The sequence below is a fragment of the Leopardus geoffroyi genome, chromosome C1 (genome assembly GCF_018350155.1).
Source record: "Leopardus geoffroyi isolate Oge1 chromosome C1, O.geoffroyi_Oge1_pat1.0, whole genome shotgun sequence".
Taxonomy (NCBI): Eukaryota; Metazoa; Chordata; class Mammalia; order Carnivora; family Felidae; genus Leopardus; species Leopardus geoffroyi.
Genome location: NC_059328.1, coordinates 5,861,042 through 5,877,819, shown reverse-complemented (window position 1 = coordinate 5,877,819; position 16,778 = coordinate 5,861,042). Strand labels below are relative to the sequence as shown.

General features: G+C 48.4%; 1 protein-coding gene across 11 annotated transcripts in view; it reads left to right on the top strand.

Moving 5' to 3' along the window:
* Positions 1-16,778, top strand: part of RERE (arginine-glutamic acid dipeptide repeats) — a 424,545-nt gene that overhangs the window by 355,888 nt on the left and 51,879 nt on the right. For 9 of the 11 annotated variants that reach the window (XM_045475552.1, XM_045475551.1, XM_045475545.1 and 6 more), the window contains one exon: positions 11,467-11,547. In XM_045475552.1, coding sequence (XP_045331508.1) covers positions 11,467-11,547 — 81 coding nt within the window. Of the gene's footprint in view, positions 1-9,761; positions 9,910-10,103; positions 10,220-11,466; positions 11,548-16,778 lie in introns of those variants that run through there. The other 2 variants (XM_045475555.1, XM_045475556.1) reach the window with 2 other exon arrangements.

Genomic DNA, 16,778 nt, shown 5'->3' with positions numbered 1-16,778 from the left:
GAGATTTCGTAGTAGACAGATTTTCTCATGTATCCAGTATCATATACATCCTGTCGTGTCATATCGTAAGGTAATAAGAGCTCCGTGTTACGTCAGAATATTATACAGAGTGATAAGGCATGCAGATTGTCTCACGAAGTCTAATTGCAAAGTTCTTTACTGGTTCATTTAAGTAATAGTTGACTAACGTGGAGGTTACAGTATTTTGTGGTTTTTGTATTGAATATCGTAGTGGTTTCCTATTCCTGCATAACACATCACCCCAACAATAAAAATTACCTCAAGTTTAAACAGCAGTATTATTTTATTAGCTGTCATAGCTTCTGTGGGATGAGAATTTAGGAATGGCTCAGCTGTGTGGTTCTGACTTGGGGCGCGGAGGGGGCCTTTGTGAGGTTGCAGTCAGATGGTAGGTGGGGTCGGAGTCACCTTGAAAGTTCCTTGACTCACAAGTCTGGACGAGGACTCAAACGGCTGAGAACTGGAATGGCTGGAACTTCTAAGGCGTCTCTCTCTCCCCCTGTGTGGTCTCCCCTGCACAATAGCTTCAAGATAGCCGCACTCCTTAATATGGTGGCTCAGGGCTCCAGAGACAGGTGTCTGGAGAGGGAGAGCCAGAGCCGAGCAATACAGTCTGTCACAAATATAAAGCCTTTGTGGGAATGTGTGTTTTAGTTTGTTTTTGTTTTAAATAATATATGATCCTTGTCTGTGAAATGAGAGTTTTGACCAGGGCTGGGTGCTCTAAAAGCTTCCTTCCAACTCTAACATTCTCTGATCGTGCTATTATTACAGATGTGGTAGGGACTGGGGGCTGACTGACAGCTGCTTGGCTTTTGTAGGTGTTTCTGGGGCACATGAGCTGGAGTCAGCTTGTGGGGGTGGTAAGGAGCCTGCTGGACCCTTCTTGCTGGCCTCAATTAACTTAGGACCTGGCACTTGAGTCCCCCTTTGTGTTGTGTTTCTGTAGCTAATCTTGCAGGGGCAGGGATATATAGAACCACGATTGAAACCAGGCTGTTCATGATCACAGTACTCGTGAATGAAGGAAGGAAGAAGGATCAGGGCAGGATCATGTTAGACCTTCCCCCATTCTCAATCTTATGCTCTTCAGCCTTTGGAAGGTTAGAAAGGAAAGGAACAAGAAAGAGAACACCTCTGTAACAGCTAAGCAGCTGCCATATTTGATCTAGAGAGGACTTCTTTTAGACATGGACAGGCTCAGATTTGGGTTTCTGTTGTAAGTACCATCAAATCTTTACGGATGAGGCAGGGAAACCGGTGTCTTTTTTTTTTTTTTTTTTTCTTTTTTTGCTAAAACTAGAAGTTATTTAATGTTAAAGGTATCTTTGACTAATCATCTGAACTTCCAAGTAAGAAGTTGAGAAGACATGTCCTCCATTAACAGGGTGTGTGTGTGTGTGTGTGTGTGTGTGTGTGTGTGTGTGAACTTAAATTATTTATTTAAGTAATCCCTATACCCTCTGTGGGTCTCAAACTCCCGACCCTGAGATCAACATTTGCATGCTCCTCTGACTGAGCCAGCCAGGCGCCCTAACAGGGTCTTAGTTTAGAGAGTTCAGCCATCCTCTCATCTCTATGTAGGAGAGACGCTACCTGCCTCACTGTGGCTCCCAGTGGTGGAGAAGTAGAGGCACCGACTGCTGAGGATTCTATGGGTGGTAGAAGGCCCGGAGGCTCATCTCCCACAGGGGCGCACAGGAGCCCCGAGAGAGGGGGAGTGAACTGTTTAGGAGGTGGAGTTACATAGGGCAGAGCCGTGTTCTCTAAGCTAAGTTGTCTCGTAAGCAAGTTTTTAACATGGGTATATAGCATATAATCCCTGACACAGGCTTTTGCTTCAGAAAGCAAGATTGTATATATAACGTTTTTAGATCTTTTTTTTTTTTAAGTACAACACCTTTGGGGTGCCTGGGTGGCTCAGTCAGTTGAGCATCCAACTTCGGCTCAGGTCATGATCTCATGGGTCCGTGAATTCGAGCCCCTTGTTGGGCTCTGTGCTGACAGCTTAGAGCCGGGAGCCTGCTTCTGATTCTGTGTCTCTCTGCCCCCCTGCCACTTGTGCTCTGTCTCTCTCTCTCTCTCTCTCAAAAACTAAATAAACATTAAAAAATTTGGGGGGGGTTGCCTGGGTGGCTCAGTCGGTTGAACGTCTGACTTCAGCTCAGGTCATGATCTCACAGCTCTGCGAGTTTGAGCCCTGCATCGGGCTCTGTGCTGACAGCTCGGAGCCTGGAGCCTGCTTCGGATTCTGTGTCTCCCTCTCCCTCTCTCTCTGCCCCTAACCCACTTGCATTCTGTCTCTGTCTCTCTCAAAAATAAACATTTAAAAAAATTTTTAAAAAATTTGTTTTTATAAGTACAATACCCTTAAATTCCTCTGATAGGAGTAGATACAATAGAATTTTCTCTCTACCTGGATTCCAAGCAATTAATCCAATTTTGAAACTTTATTTACTTCTCCACCCTTCCTGCTTAGCACTGGGGCAAGGTGCTTAATTTACCTAAACCTCAGTGTCTCCATCGGTAGAATGGCCCCAGTGACACTGGTATTGCAGTGTATACTGAGGAGGATGTGGTCTGGGACCCATCATTTCCACGTTGAGATTGTGACGTCCTGAGTCTGTGAAAGATATTACTCTGAGTAGACAGTATAGGTGCAGGGCTGAGGTAGGGGAAGATGTCAGATACAGGGGGAGGGATGCCTAGGTGGCTCAGTCGTTTAAGCATCTGACTCGATTTTGGCTCAGGTCATGATGACACAGTTTGGGAGATTGAGCCCCGAGTCACGTGGAGCCTGCTTGGGATTCTCTCTCTCCCCCTCTCTCCGCCCCTCCCCAATGTGTGCGTTATGTGTGCGCACTCTCTAAATAAATAAATAAGTAAATAAACAAACATTTAAAAAAAAGATTTAGAGATTTGAGAATCATCATAAAAATGTGATTATTGTTTTACATTCTTGTCTTGTTGGCTGTTTTTAAACTATACAGCTGACCCTTGAGCAACACAGGTTTGAACTGCACTGGACTGCTTACACGTGGGTTGTTTTCGATTAATAGAGTACTATAAATGTATTTTTTTCTTATGATTTTTTTTTTCCTTTTTCCTTTTTTCTCTCTGAAGTAAGCTCTACGCCCAGTGTGGGGCTTGAACTCACGACCCTGAACCAGCCAGTGCCCCTTCCTTACGATTTTCTTAATAACATTTGCTTCTTTCTATCTTGCTTTATTGTAAGAATGCTGTAAATAATACATATAGCATACAAAATACGCATTAACTGACTGTTATTGGTAAGGCCTCTGGTCAGTAGTAGACTATTAGTAGTTAAGTTGTGGGGAAGTCAGGAGTTATGCATGGATTTTCAACTGCTGGGGAGAGGTGCGAGTGTCCCTAGTCCCCACGTTGTTTCAAGGGCCACCTGTAACCAGTTTAATGAAACTATAAACTATCCTGGAATAATGCTAGTAAGTTCAGAGTAGACTTCCAAAGTGGCATCCGAAATCAGGAGCACGTACTAGAAACCCTAGAAATGCCCACCAGGGCTTTGCTGGCATGTCTCCTCCCAGACAAATGGATTCTGATACTGTTCATTGAACAAGGAGTTCCTTACTCAGGTCACCGTTTCTTCAATGTAGTAAGTGTTTAAAACCAGAAACGAAATGGTACTTGTCAAAGCATTGTCAGTAGTATGTCTCCGGCAGGAAACGTGTTTTGAACACGAGGTGATGGGAATCTGCAACGAGCAGGATTGGATGGATGGAATGCAATAGGTTCCCCTCTAGTGGTTGGTCAGTAAGAGCCATTGGTGAACTGGTAGAGGCAACACGTAACACAGATGTTTGGAAAGGCTCTAGTGTCTTCTGCTTGGCGTCAGTGTTCTCTCACCCTGCCCTGCATTCACACAGGCCCGCACTGGGGACACATCTTCGATTTTCTGCTGCTGCTCTGTCCCTTCGGAAGGGCCGTGTTCATACTCCTCTTACTCCCCGCCTGGCACGTGGACTTGCATTTTTGTATCTGGGGGGGGGGGGGTGGAGGGGGAAGGGGGGAGGGCTGTAGTTTGCTTACTTGCAGATCTCCCTGCTCTTCAGTCCCCTGGGAACCAGTGAGTTATTAACATAAAATTTTGTGCAGAAAACAGGGTAGAGCAGAAGGAGCCATTTTCACAGTGGGAATCATTTTAATACCTACAGTGTTTTCCAAACAGTTATGTAAGAGGATGGAGTAGAAATGGCTTCTCTAAAATCCTGGTGAGTTTCTGACTGTGATACACTAGTTAAAATTCACCAGAGGGAGTTAATTTTGAAAGCTCTCAGCCAGGGGTTAATGCAGAGTTATCTTTTAGCCATTTTTGTAGCATAGCCCTCTCTTCCTGCTTCTTTCTCTGCTGCAGACACAGGTCAGAACCAGCACTTGAGATGAGCCATGTTGGGAGTTTCCCCTGCAGACAAGAGAGATGAGCACACCTTACCTTAGTCTTTGGAAGACGTACTCCCAGCCCAGTACACTTCTGTGCGCTCTCCAACTTGATATGCAGAGTAACGTTTTTGAGATAGGTGGGGCAGGTGTTTTATGGCCAGTTTAAAAGGCGAGCAAATGGAGGCAAGAATAAGTTGACTTAGGAGAGTATAGCCTGTACGTGTCCATTTATAGACTTGGGGAAAACGGTTAAATCTTTATTTTTTTTAAAAAAATGGTTTTTTTCAACGTTTATTTATTTTTGGGACAGAGAGAGACAGAGCATGAACGGGGGAGGGGCAGAGAGAGAGGGAGACACAGAATCGGAAACAGGCTCCAGGCTCTGAGCGGTCAGCCCAGAGCCCGACGCGGGGCTCGAACTCCCGGACCGCGAGATCGTGACCTGGCTGAAGTCGGACGCTTAACCGACTGCGCCACCCAGGCGCCCCAAATCTTTAAATATAAACACAGTCAAGGGACTCTTCTCGCCCCCCTGATCCACACCCTGTGCCTGACTCCATTCTTAGCCCTCACCCCATCCCTGAGGCTCCCCAGTTGTCCACATTTGTCACCCTTGACTCGCCCGCCCTGGTTCAAGGATTTGCTGACATATGGTCAGTTTTCCCATCTGTAAAATGGAGACATCAGTAACCCCTGCCTCGACGTAAGGTTGTTGAGATGTTTAAGTCAGTCCACACACGAGGAGCCGTCTAGACAGCGCCTGGCGTGTTGTAGCACTGCCCCGTGTTAGCTCTGTGTGTGTTGTCATGTAGTGTGGTGTTGCCCTACTCTTTCCATATCACGGACACATAACGATGAAGCTGCCTGCCCTAGGCCCACCCTGCCACCCTAAGGGTGGAGAGGATCAGCATGCGGGCAGGCCAGGGCACAGGGCTTGGGAGGCTTTGGCGTGGGGCAGGCTCAGAAACAGTGTGAGGAACTTTTGGACGTCTGGCTTTGTGGTAAGAGAGAATGTTACTGCACTTGGGCCCAGTTATTTTACTAATTATCTCCTGTTTCAAAAAAGTTAATTCCTATTAATTATATCTTGTTTATCAAAATTTTCTTTACGGAGCAGACAAGATCCTAGGATTTCTGAGTTTAGGCCTCATATTTCTTCCATTCTACTAAGAATGAGAAATAGAGTTTTGTGTTGCAGATTCTATGAAAACCCAAGTTTGTAACAGTAAGTACTATGTTCAGGTAACTCACTTTCTTTTTTTTTTTTTTTGATTTCAAGTTTTTATTGAAATTCTGGGGAAATTGGCTTCAGGTATAGAGTGTAGTGGTTAATCACTCACCTATAACATCCAGTGCTCGTCATCACAGGTGCCCTCCTTAGGACCTATCACCCATTTAGCTCCTTCCCACTCAGGTAGCTCACTTTTTAAAAACCAGGGGTTAAATGTTCTCTGCCAGGAACTTATAAGTAGGTAACTCCTGGTGGTGAGACGAAGTGTCAGCTCAATAAGAGGAAACTGTAGCAATTTGTCTATAAACTGGAGCATAATTATGTAACACGATAGAGGTGCTACTTATCACTCAATGGCAGTCCTATTACAATATATGAATTCATCAAATTAACATATTGTGCATCTTAAATGTATACAATGTTACCTGTCAAAATCTATTTCAGTAAATAAAAGGAATAAAAACCGGAGCCCAGTCGCAAACTAAGTTGTGAAACAAAGCAAAGGACGGCCTCCTGGCCGTAAATAAATTTATATTTATATTTGGATCTCATCTGGCTTTGGAGTTCAAAAATAGAAAAGGACTTGTTTTGTGCTTCCAAGGAATGCACAGCCAGGTTGATTGGAGACAAACAGCGCCAGAGAACCAAGTGCCGGCACCCCCGGACCCTGGGCTCCCGGGGCTGAGCGGGCCTGGACGGCGAGCCTGCGGATATCAGAAGCAGGGCTGCTGAGCCCCCAGAGCCACGACTGAGCCAGAGTTACTGCCTCGTGGAGGAGCAGTCTTTTGGCCCTCACCCTCTGCACACCAGCAGCCTGCTATCTGTGCACCCCGCCAGGGACAGAAAAGCTAACGGGCATAGCAATAGCGCATGAGGGGTTGGAGCTCAGCGCTGGACATGCTGAATTTCAGTTCAACTACTAGAAGGCTGATGGTGCCTGTGACTTTTCACTTAGCGGCTTACGGTACCTGTCTGGTTTTTTTAAGTTAGTAGTGTTAATTATTAAATTAAAGCCCGAAAACCTTCAAGGTCTTCATTTGAAGAGAGATGAATTAATAGAGGGAAAAGAGCCTAAGGCCTCAGAAACCCACTTAACACACTGACCTATTCTCATCCTTGACTACTCTGAGTGGGTTGGCTTTGTTTCGATTTTAAAGGCTACTCTACATTTCTGGTAAACCACAAGGTAAAGGCTGGTCTCTGAGAAGCAGATGTTTTGCCAGTTTTGAGGCCTTGTGGCTTTCCATAGAGAAGTAACAGTACAGGCCACATGAAGCTTTTACTTCCTTTTTTTTTTTTCTTCTTCTTCTTCTTTTTTTTTTTTTTAAATGGGGCCAATGGTGCTTTTGCACTTGATGGCACAGTCATTGATAACACATGAACAGTGGTGGTCTGTGTTCACCACCAGATGGCAAATTCATATTTCTGGAAGTAGTTAGTTTGAAATATCTATGAGACATTCAAGCAAGTGTTCCCGCTGGACTTGGACCATGATTGAGCCTTAGAAATAGTAGGGAGAATCTTGGGTGATAGTGAAGACCAGTGGGGCAGTGGCATTCCCACTAGGAGGGGGTTTGGAGACCAGAAAGCCTAGAACAAAGCCTTGGGAAGAGCTCCAACATTTAGAAGTTGGGCAAAGAAGTAAGCCTCCTGATAGGAGGAAAATCAGGACAGTTTGGTGTCGTGAAGCCAAAAAGGTCAACTCTGTTGTTCGAGTTGAGGACGGATTCTTTGGCTTTTAAAGTCTCTTTCCATCTTGACCACCCAAGGCCAGGCCCTCGTCATCTCACGGCATATTTCACCTCGCATCCAAAACATGCGAGCTCCACCTGCCTAATGCTGTAGGGAGGCAAAGTGTTAGAAGATGCAGTTCCTGTCTTTTCGGGGCTTCTGGACTCTGTGTGTACATGAAGCCTTATACAAATAAACAGCTGCCGGGTGAATGGGATCGAATGGTCAGGCAAGTTTTGTGTCCGAGTGGGAGGGACTTGAGCTTGGGTTTGAGGTAAACTGAAAGCATCTTGGGTAGGCTGTGGAGAGAAGTAATAAAGATGCCCCAGAGTCTGGAGTTCAACAGAGGGTGCAGTACGGGCCAATTGGCATTATTGGACATCTGGTTGGAAAGGTAGGCAGAGACAGGATCCTGGAGGGTCTTGAATTAAGGGTTAAGGGGTGTAAACACCATTTTGAAGAGGTTAAGGAGCTGTTTTTTTTAGGTAGGGGCTTGGGGGCAAGACAGTATGGGACTCAAGATGAAATGTGTGGTTTTGAGAAACTCCTTGGCAGAGGCTTATAGACGGCCAGATGGGGGAGATGGGTTAATAGCGTAGCTAGTAGGAAAGAGGGATAAGGGCTGGGCCTGGGAGTAGCACTGGAATTGGTAAGAAAGGAGGGCTTTGAACGCTGAGGACTTGGTGATTTGATGTTGGGGCCAACAGGAAAGGGCAGAGTCACATGCAGTGGTACCATGGCCGAAAATGGCTTCCTCTGTAGACCCTTACCTCCATGTTACAGAGAGAAACGCACTGCGGGACGTGGAATTTGCATTCTGCCTTTGCCTCTGAAGAGCTAGGTGACCTTGGTCTGGTTACCTAACCATCTGTGCCTCAGCTTCCTTTTCTGGAAAATGGAGATAATAGTAGTACTTCCTTCTAGGTTGTGAGGATTTTGAATTAATACATGTGAGGTTCCTGGCACATAGTAGGTACTTAACAACCGTTAGTTGAATAGATAATATTTGGTGATTACATCCTAACAAGTAGAAGAATCCAGACTTGAACTCAGGTTTTCCCAGCTCTATCACATTACCCCGATGTCTCTCTCAGCTGCTGCCTTCATTGTGCCAGCCTCTCCTGGCGTGAGCCTATTGTACGTCCTTTGGCATCGGGCTTGTATTCAGATTGCATAGTCCTGGCCTTCCTCCCTCTGACTCACGCTGCCAGGCCACCCACCTGAACTTTGTGTATCCTCTCCCTCTCCTCTAACCCACTTGCCGTTCTCCACCTCTGTGTTTCATGGCGGGCCTTCCCACCCTTCTCCACCTGTGCAAATGCTGTTGGTTCTTCGTGGTCTGGCCTGTCTCCCTGTCCTGGCGAAGGTATTCCGGACTACAAGAGCCCGTCCCTTCTCCTCGTTCCCCGCTGCACTGACAAGTTGTGCTTCACTACTTACTTTATGCTCGGCTGAATGAAGCCTCAGGTTGTTCTGTAATGGCTTCACACACATTTATCTTACCTGCTAAAAATGAATCACAGTTTTAATAAAGGTCTGTGGCTGCCCCCTCTAAAACATAATTCCTCCCAGTGCTAGATGCTCAGTAAATACTTCGAGCCGATTAAGAAGCATTAATCCTGGTGGCTGAGGTGGAGTTGTGGCCCTCCTCCTCTCCCACCCGAGTTAGTTATCTCACCAGCCTCTGTAACTGGTCTCTGCCTTGCAGCCAGTTTGTCCCTACTCCATGACGTAGGCCACACTGCCACGGGAGCAGTCCTTCCCCAGTCCTTTCGTGGACCACACATGCTCTGACTTCTCTGCTGGCCCACAGTTAGCACCGTGACTCTTCAGCCTGGCTCCTGGCTCAAAGGCTCTCTGCAACCTGATCCTCTCCTCCCTCTTCAGTCTTATCTGCTGGCACTCCATTCTGTATACCCTGTCCTCCTTGCAGTTCCCAGAATGTTCTCTGTGCCCTTCCTGGCTGACTCCTTTGCTTGAAACCCTGCTGGAGCCCACCTGACAGGCTCATTCTTCCTTGTCACTTCCTGTAAGTCGTCAGCAGAGTAAGTTGCTTCCTTCTCCTAGTCCCACCCATAGCCCTTTGTCCCTCCGCTGCTTTTCTGAGGGCCTAGAGATTGATCCCTTCCCTTGTGTGCCCGCCAGCCGGCCTGGAGCTCCCTGAGGGCAGGGCCAGCTCATTGCCTGGCAGCGTCCCGAGGAGATGCTCTGCACAGAGCCCAGGATGCTTGTTGATCCTACAAGTAACAGAGGTCACTCTGATTCATTTTAGAGGAGAGCTTCTTTCTCGTGCCTTGACAGATTTTTTTCCTTTGTACAGATTATACTGAAAACTGACAGTGATGAGTCATATCTTAGAAAGGGGGTGAAATCTGAAAATGCAGAGCCTCCAGGAATGGAGTAGGAGGTTGCAGATCGGTCTTGCAGGCCAAGTCTGGCCCTTCACTGAATTTGCCCGACTGGTCTCAAACACCGGGAGTGGGAGGGACTCTCCTCCCGGTGGGCAGGTGATTTATTGGCTGGGAAGCTTCCGCGGTGATTTAGTTGTGAAACGGCGCCCTGCGAGGTGCAGGCTAATGCCTGGGCCGGGCTGAGCGGCCGCCCACAATCCCGGGCCGGAAGGGACGGGCGAGGGTCGTCGGGGCCAGCCCCCTGTTTCGCAGCCCGGGGGCGGTGGGCGTGCGGCCGTCGCGCTGCTGACTCTGCCCGCCCGGAAGGACGACTGGAGACGGAGCGGCCTGGGAAGGGTCCCGAGTGGTGGCGCGGCCCGGCCCCGGGCCCCGGCCCCGCGGGTGCCCTCTGCTCGCGCTCGCCGCGGTAGGGAGGAAGTTTCTGCGCTTTGGCTGCCTGGATTTACTCCTGCTGTTCGGGGGGAGGAGACCGAGATACCAGCGCCTGGGTCCCGGAGGCTCTGGCTGCGGAGCCTCGGGCGGGGGGCCGGGCGGGGACGGAGCGCGGGGCCGGCGGGCGGCGCGGCGATCCAGGCCGCCTTTTGCAGCCGCCCGCGGCCGCGCCGGGCTCTGCGCGCCGCGCTCCAGCCTCCTCCCCCGGCGGCGGCGGCGGCGGCGGCGGCGGCGGCCCCAGCCCCGCGCCCCCCGCGCCCCGCGCCGCGCGGCCCCGCCGCGGTCACACGCCGAGCCGCCCCGGCCGCCTCCGCCCTGCGCTTTGTGGAGCCAGAGCCCGAGCCGAGTGACAGGAGCGGCCTCTCGCCGCCCCGGACCCCGAGTGCGGCCGGCGCCGCGTACCTGTGGCTGCGGGGCCGCCCGGCCGGGAAGTGTCGCTGGGGTTGGCCGCGCGGGACCCGGCCGCCAACCGCGAGCCCCAGGCCCGGGGCCCTGAGGTGGGGGGCCGGGGAGCCGGGAGCTGCCCCTACTGGGGCGGGGAGGGGCTGCCTGGAAGGAATGGGACAAAGTGAAAGTCTCTAGACTGCTGGGGTGGAGGGGCGGTGGGGAGCGTCGGAGGAAGGAGGGGGTGCTGATGGTTCTTTATTTGGTGCCTCGGAGTGGCTTTTAATGACGGCGATGGCGGGGCAGGCCAGCGGGGGTGCGGGCTCCCAGTGGGCGTCCGCGATATCGGTGCCTTCTTGGTGCATTCCTCGGATTGATGAAAGGGCCTTTTAACCCCTCTAGGGTGACCTTTTGGGGAAGTCTTCAGGTTTCTTTTTGCCTCTCTTCTGCTCGACACTCTGGGAAGCTTCGTTCTCAGGTGCAAAGCAGTTGTGCTGTTGTATTGAAACACGAAGCGTATTTGTTTATACCTTCGTGGACCGATGCGGAGACTGTGGCACAGAGGGCGCAGATTGCTTCTTAGGCTCACATCCAGGATGTCCTTCTCCCAAACCTGTCTGGTGTGTGCTATTGGGGTTCGAATGAGGCGGTCCGGGGCCTGCCCTGGCCCTGGGGGGGTCCCAGCTGTGCTGCTGAAATGGTGTCCCAGCCTCGTCAGTATTCCCTAGCTCCGACTTTTATGGTTGTTATTCTGCTGATTGCAGATATCTTTGCTTTGCTGACATCCTGTTTTGTTTTTGGTTTTTACATCCCATTTGTTGTTTCTTTTTATCACAGAAACGCTTCGTTAAGGGGCTCAGGCAGTACGGCAAGAACTTCTTCAGAATTAGAAAGGAGCTGCTTCCCAATAAGGAAACAGTGAGTACAATTGGACTTTATGTAACTTGATTTTTTCCTCTTTGCCCCTACTGCTTCTCCGCACTTGATCTTACGAAATGGTTTCCTTTAACCCTGCGCTGTGCTCAGACTGGCTGGCACTAGAGTCCTCATCATTTTACTTCCTTCACTTTTAGTTTAGCCTCTGATTTTATATAGTAAAGTGACAGATTGTGCTTCTCCCCCACGAAGAAAGTGGACTTCCTTTGTAAGAACAGCAAGGTCTTTGACAACGGAGGGTCACTTGGGGGGTTGTCTGGGATGTTGAGCTATTAACATCTAATTGTAAATACAGTGGCTGAAATAGGAGATGTCATTTACCACCAGTTGGATTTGGTTATTGACAAGTCTTCAACCAAACAACAGAATGAAAAGGTCTGTGGCTCACTATGCTTTGAATTCTGTTGGGACCTTTTCTTTCTTTAATGTTGCTTATGTTTTGAAGAGTAGTTTTAACTCTTTAGTTTTTGCAGCCTTAAAAGTTTGCACTTCTGGGGGGCACCTGGCTGGCTCAGTCAGAAGAGAGTGTGACTCTTGATCTTGGGGTCATGAGTTCAAGCCCCACATAGAGTGTAGAGATTACTTAAATAAATAAATAATTTTTTGAAAACTTGGCACTGTTCGTTGGACAGATACATATACAAGGATTCTTATAAATTGCTTCAGTGAGGCTTTTACAGATTCATTTGACATTTCACAAAGCTGAGAGCCCTGTCTCTTGCTAAACTTGGGGTAGGCAGATTTGCTGAGGAAACTTCAGAGGGAGGTTGTATGAACAGAATACTAGTAAGGGATTTGGTCTCATTTACCTAAATTCCCTACAGGTGGAATTCAGGGGGGGTGGTTGGAGAGTCCTAGGAGAGGCTAGGAGTGGGGTAGGGCCAGCCAAGTCCCAGTGTCTGTGGCCTAGGTTGAGCCTAGTAACCGGAAGTGCTTCTTAGGACTTGGGGGTGGAGGGTGAATATTTAGCCACTGAGCTGCTTTCACTTCATGCCTACCCTCCCTGAGTGGAATGAGGAGATAGATGAAGAGTATCCATTACAGACGTGGGTGGGTTGTTTTCGTTTGGTTTGGTTGGTACTTTTCTAATTGGGTGTTGTTGATTGATTGATTTCCTCTTATTCAATTTTGATTGTTTTATTCTGAGGGTTTATTCTGTTTTGTTTTTGCTTTAATGAACTTTTTCTAGACACCTTTTCTGTATGGTACCTTATGTGAGCAGCAGTAGCTTGTAAGAGGGAAGTAGCTTGTAAGAGGGTTCTGAGATTTCAAGTATAGCCTTGTATAAATTGGTGGTTTGCATCAACCAATCATAATGACATTGAACTTTTAGTGTGTACTATACATCTTAATATGCTGAGATGGTCATTTTGAGAATGGTTAAAAAAAAAAAAAGAACTGTTTATAGACGTTGAACTAAAGTATATGTTGTCATCAATCTATATAATCAACTTTTTTGGAGGGCGGGAATGGGTCTTCCTGGAACAAATTGGAAAGAAGTATTTGATGTGGAACAGTAAAAAAATACCTTTAAGTTTTCTGCGGATTTCAGTCATTTAAAGTTTGATACGTACTTTTATAAAACTAAAATGTTTTACCCAACGGTGAGAATTTTGGTGTGGCGAATTGGAGCAGCCATAAGGTCCGTGAGGAGCTGTGGCCGGACGCAGTAGGCCAGATTGTGACCTCCCCACTGCAGTTTTCTGTCTCTTTGTCCTCTGCTAGAAGTTGCAAACCATGAGGAATTTAATACAAGATATGGCTTGACAATTATTTTCTTTCTGTTCTAAAAAATAAACTTGTAATAGCAAGATTAAGCATCTAATCTAAAATTTGCCGTCCACCATTTGGAAACACCAGGCAATTCTGTCTACCTTTTTATCTCTAGTGGAAGACAAATCTGAATAACTTTTAGCCTGGGTAAGAGGCTTCTAATCTTTTTTTTCCCCCCTTACTCTTGGTTGTCCCTTATCCTTACTGATGATGTCTAACTCAGTAAGTCGTCTGTCCTCGCCCACAGAGAAGTTGTTGGTACACCAGCCTTTTGAGCCGGTCCGCTGGTCTTTCCCAGGTGCCTCTGTCCTGAGACCCTTCCCCATCACTGTCCGCCGTCCCTGTTTCCCAGCCTTGTGGCTCCTCTCCTCTCTCCTCCTCTGGCACCCAGCACCCTTCCTGTTTCCAGCCTCCTCATCAGGGCGCGATCATGGCCACTAACGGGACAGTTGTTGGCAGCACTGGAGGGTGCATCATGGCTGACTGGCTAAACGTTGCTGGTGTTCCTCTGTCTTTTTGCCTAGAACCGAAGGAGTTTGGCGGTAGGGTAGATCTAGAAGTACCCTGATCACCTGGGAGAGAGGCACTCATTTTGTATTTTCCTTACTATCAGCACAGCCCCACTAATCATTCACAGCTCCTAGGGAGGGGAGGGCAAAGGTTATTTTTCATTTTTGCTGCAAAAAATGAGAAAATTCCTTGGTTCAGAACTTCCTTGGTAGAAGTCTTCATATGGTCACGCCTCTCTTTATATCAAATGCATCTAATCTAGATATTTTCTACATTCTCTTCTATTTCCCAGAATTATGAACTCATTTCTTTGCTCTTCTCAACTGACTTGAAACTTCAGAAGGGTGTCAGCATCCAAAAGAACGCGCCTGATTGGGCCTGGCGCGGGGGTCATCAGACCTGTGTTCTATTCCTGGCCTTACCGGTAACTGTAGTACTTGATGATCTCTTCTAACTGTGCAGTCTGCTTTGAGCTGTCAGGTCAAATCCTGACAAGCATTCAAAAATTATTTTCCCTAAAATGGTGTTTCTTTGTGCGAGAACTTTATAGATGCTGCAATCTTTATAAAATGTTTGCACACCTTTGGCTGTTGCCGTGCCTGAAAGCAGAGTCATGGCTCTTGCCTCCTCTGGCATCTGCCTGCTCTGGGGCCTCGGGCAGATTATTCAGTCTCCGTCTTTCAACATCTGTGTCTGTAAAATGGGTGATCCTTCTAGCCCCTAGAATTGTTCTGAGAGTTTAAATGAGATAACGTCCGTAGAGAGTGCATGTAAACACTTAAAAATGGCTCTTCTTCCTTGTCTACCCCAAATACTACCTGACGTGCGCAGTATGGGATTATTTTCCGTTTGTAACCGTGTTGAACCTGTGTGAGAAGAAATGACCTGTTTCTTATCATGTGTCTTGGGAAAAACTGTTTTCTTTGAAAACCCGGGGGGGGGGGGGAGGGGGGTGAAGGACAGCGCCCAGCTTAAAGGATCCGGTTGTTTCGTCTTGAACTTTGTTGAAGGCACTTCCGTCCTTACCGGGTCATTCAGCGCAGTTATGCGGACAGAGGTTCCTGGTGGGAATGGACCTAAACAACTTTCCTAGTTCTTTTGGTTTCTGGTGTCTGTCACACAGGAGCTGAATCTGGCTTTCCTCCGAATACTGCTGCCCCTGGAGTGGGGGTGGTGGCTGTGGCTGCGGAAAACCCATTCTCAAAGTTCAGCTGAGGGGGTGTAGCAGGTCAGCCTCATGGTACCCAAGTGAATACCTGTCAGTCACATATTTTCGCGTCATGGCTGTGCACGTGTCCTGGAGTTGCTGCCTTTGTCCCATTCTTCCTTTCTCTGTGGCTGCTTCCCTTCTTCAGCGTGTGTACAAGACGGGCAGTTAGAAGTCGTACACAGTAGGGCATCTTTGCGGAGCGTTCATTCAGCTTCCGCTTGGCTGTGTCCCTCTTCTCTCTCAAGACACTCTTGGGCCCAAATCACATTAGAGTCTTGGGTGTTGGTGCATTTATACAAATCGCAGCGAGCGTCCCACAGCTGAGCCGCTCGGGTGACGGAGAGCCGGGCCTCGGGGTGCCTCTTCCGGCACCGCTGCGTGATCTGTGAACCGATCGATGAATTACATGACCTTTGATGCTAAGATAATGCCTGAGAAAATAGGAGACCTAATAGAATTGAATCTTAAAGCACCAGGAGGGGCACCCATGCTGTAAATAATACAAAATCCCGGGTGCTCCAAAAATAATACCTCATTTGGTTTTTACACACATTGCAGTTTTCTTCAAAATCCTGAGGAGATTACTCCGACGGCAGTGACACGTGTCTTCTTTCACACTGAGCACACGTCTGTGTTGTTTGAGTCAAAGACTTTCCGTGTCTGACACCTGGACGATTGTCCCTTGAATCCTGGCTGGCCTTTGTGTATGGCTCTACCTGCTGTTAGGCAGACAAATCCAGTCTGCGTTGGGTTGTAGACAGGGAGGGAGCCCCGACTCCGGGAGCTGTCTCAGGCGCAGCTAACGTCACAGAGAAGACCGTGTGATCCTCCCCGACTCGGGAGAGAAGACAGGTGCCTCCAGCACGTTATTAGCCTCTGGGAGAAGAAGGTGAAAAGGCACACACCCTTGGCTGTCTTTCTCCTCTCCGTAGTTTTATGTTTGCACACCTAGCCCAGTAGGGATTAAGCTCATGTTATTTGTAGTCCGAGTTGCTGGTGTATTAATATTTTCTAAACTAAAAAATTCTTTTTTTTTTTACCCACTTCCCATTTTCAGAGCTAAACATTCCATGTAGCTCAATTTTTTAAAAATTTGGTATATCCACCGAGCACTGTAATCAATGGGTGGGATGTCTGTAATGAGAAGCAAGGTGCCATTCGTGGCCCGCATCGCAGCAGGGAAGGGGAACCGCATGCATGCTTTCCGTGTTTGGCGATGTGTGCTAAGGGCCCTGCTGGACAAAGTGTGCACCAGAGGCTGGGTTTGGGGGCTGCCCGAAGGCTAATTGGAGGGTGTAGTGTTTGAGCTTTGAAAGAAGGATCTGCTTTTTGACGGGCGGTGGTTGGGAGCGTGGAAGGGAAGTGGCTTTCCAGCTGCAGGAAGTGGCACGAGCAAAGGCATGGAGGCAGGAACTTGCAGGCCATGCCCAGCGCGTACCCTAGCGTCGTTGGAGAGGAGGTCGCAGGGCAGGTGCGGCAGGACTTAGGCCAAAACTACGTCCTGGAGGTGGACTTGGGAGACCCTGCACTGTCTCTGAAGAGGGCATTTGGGAACCCACAGAAGTCTTCTAAGAAGAGGGCGCCTGAGTGGCTGAGTCAGTTCAGCATCCGACTCTTGATTTCGGCTCAGGCCATGACCTCTCGGTTTGTGATTTCAAGGCATACGTCGGGCTCTGTGTTCATGGTGTGGAGCCTGCTTGGGATCCTCTCTCTCTCTTTC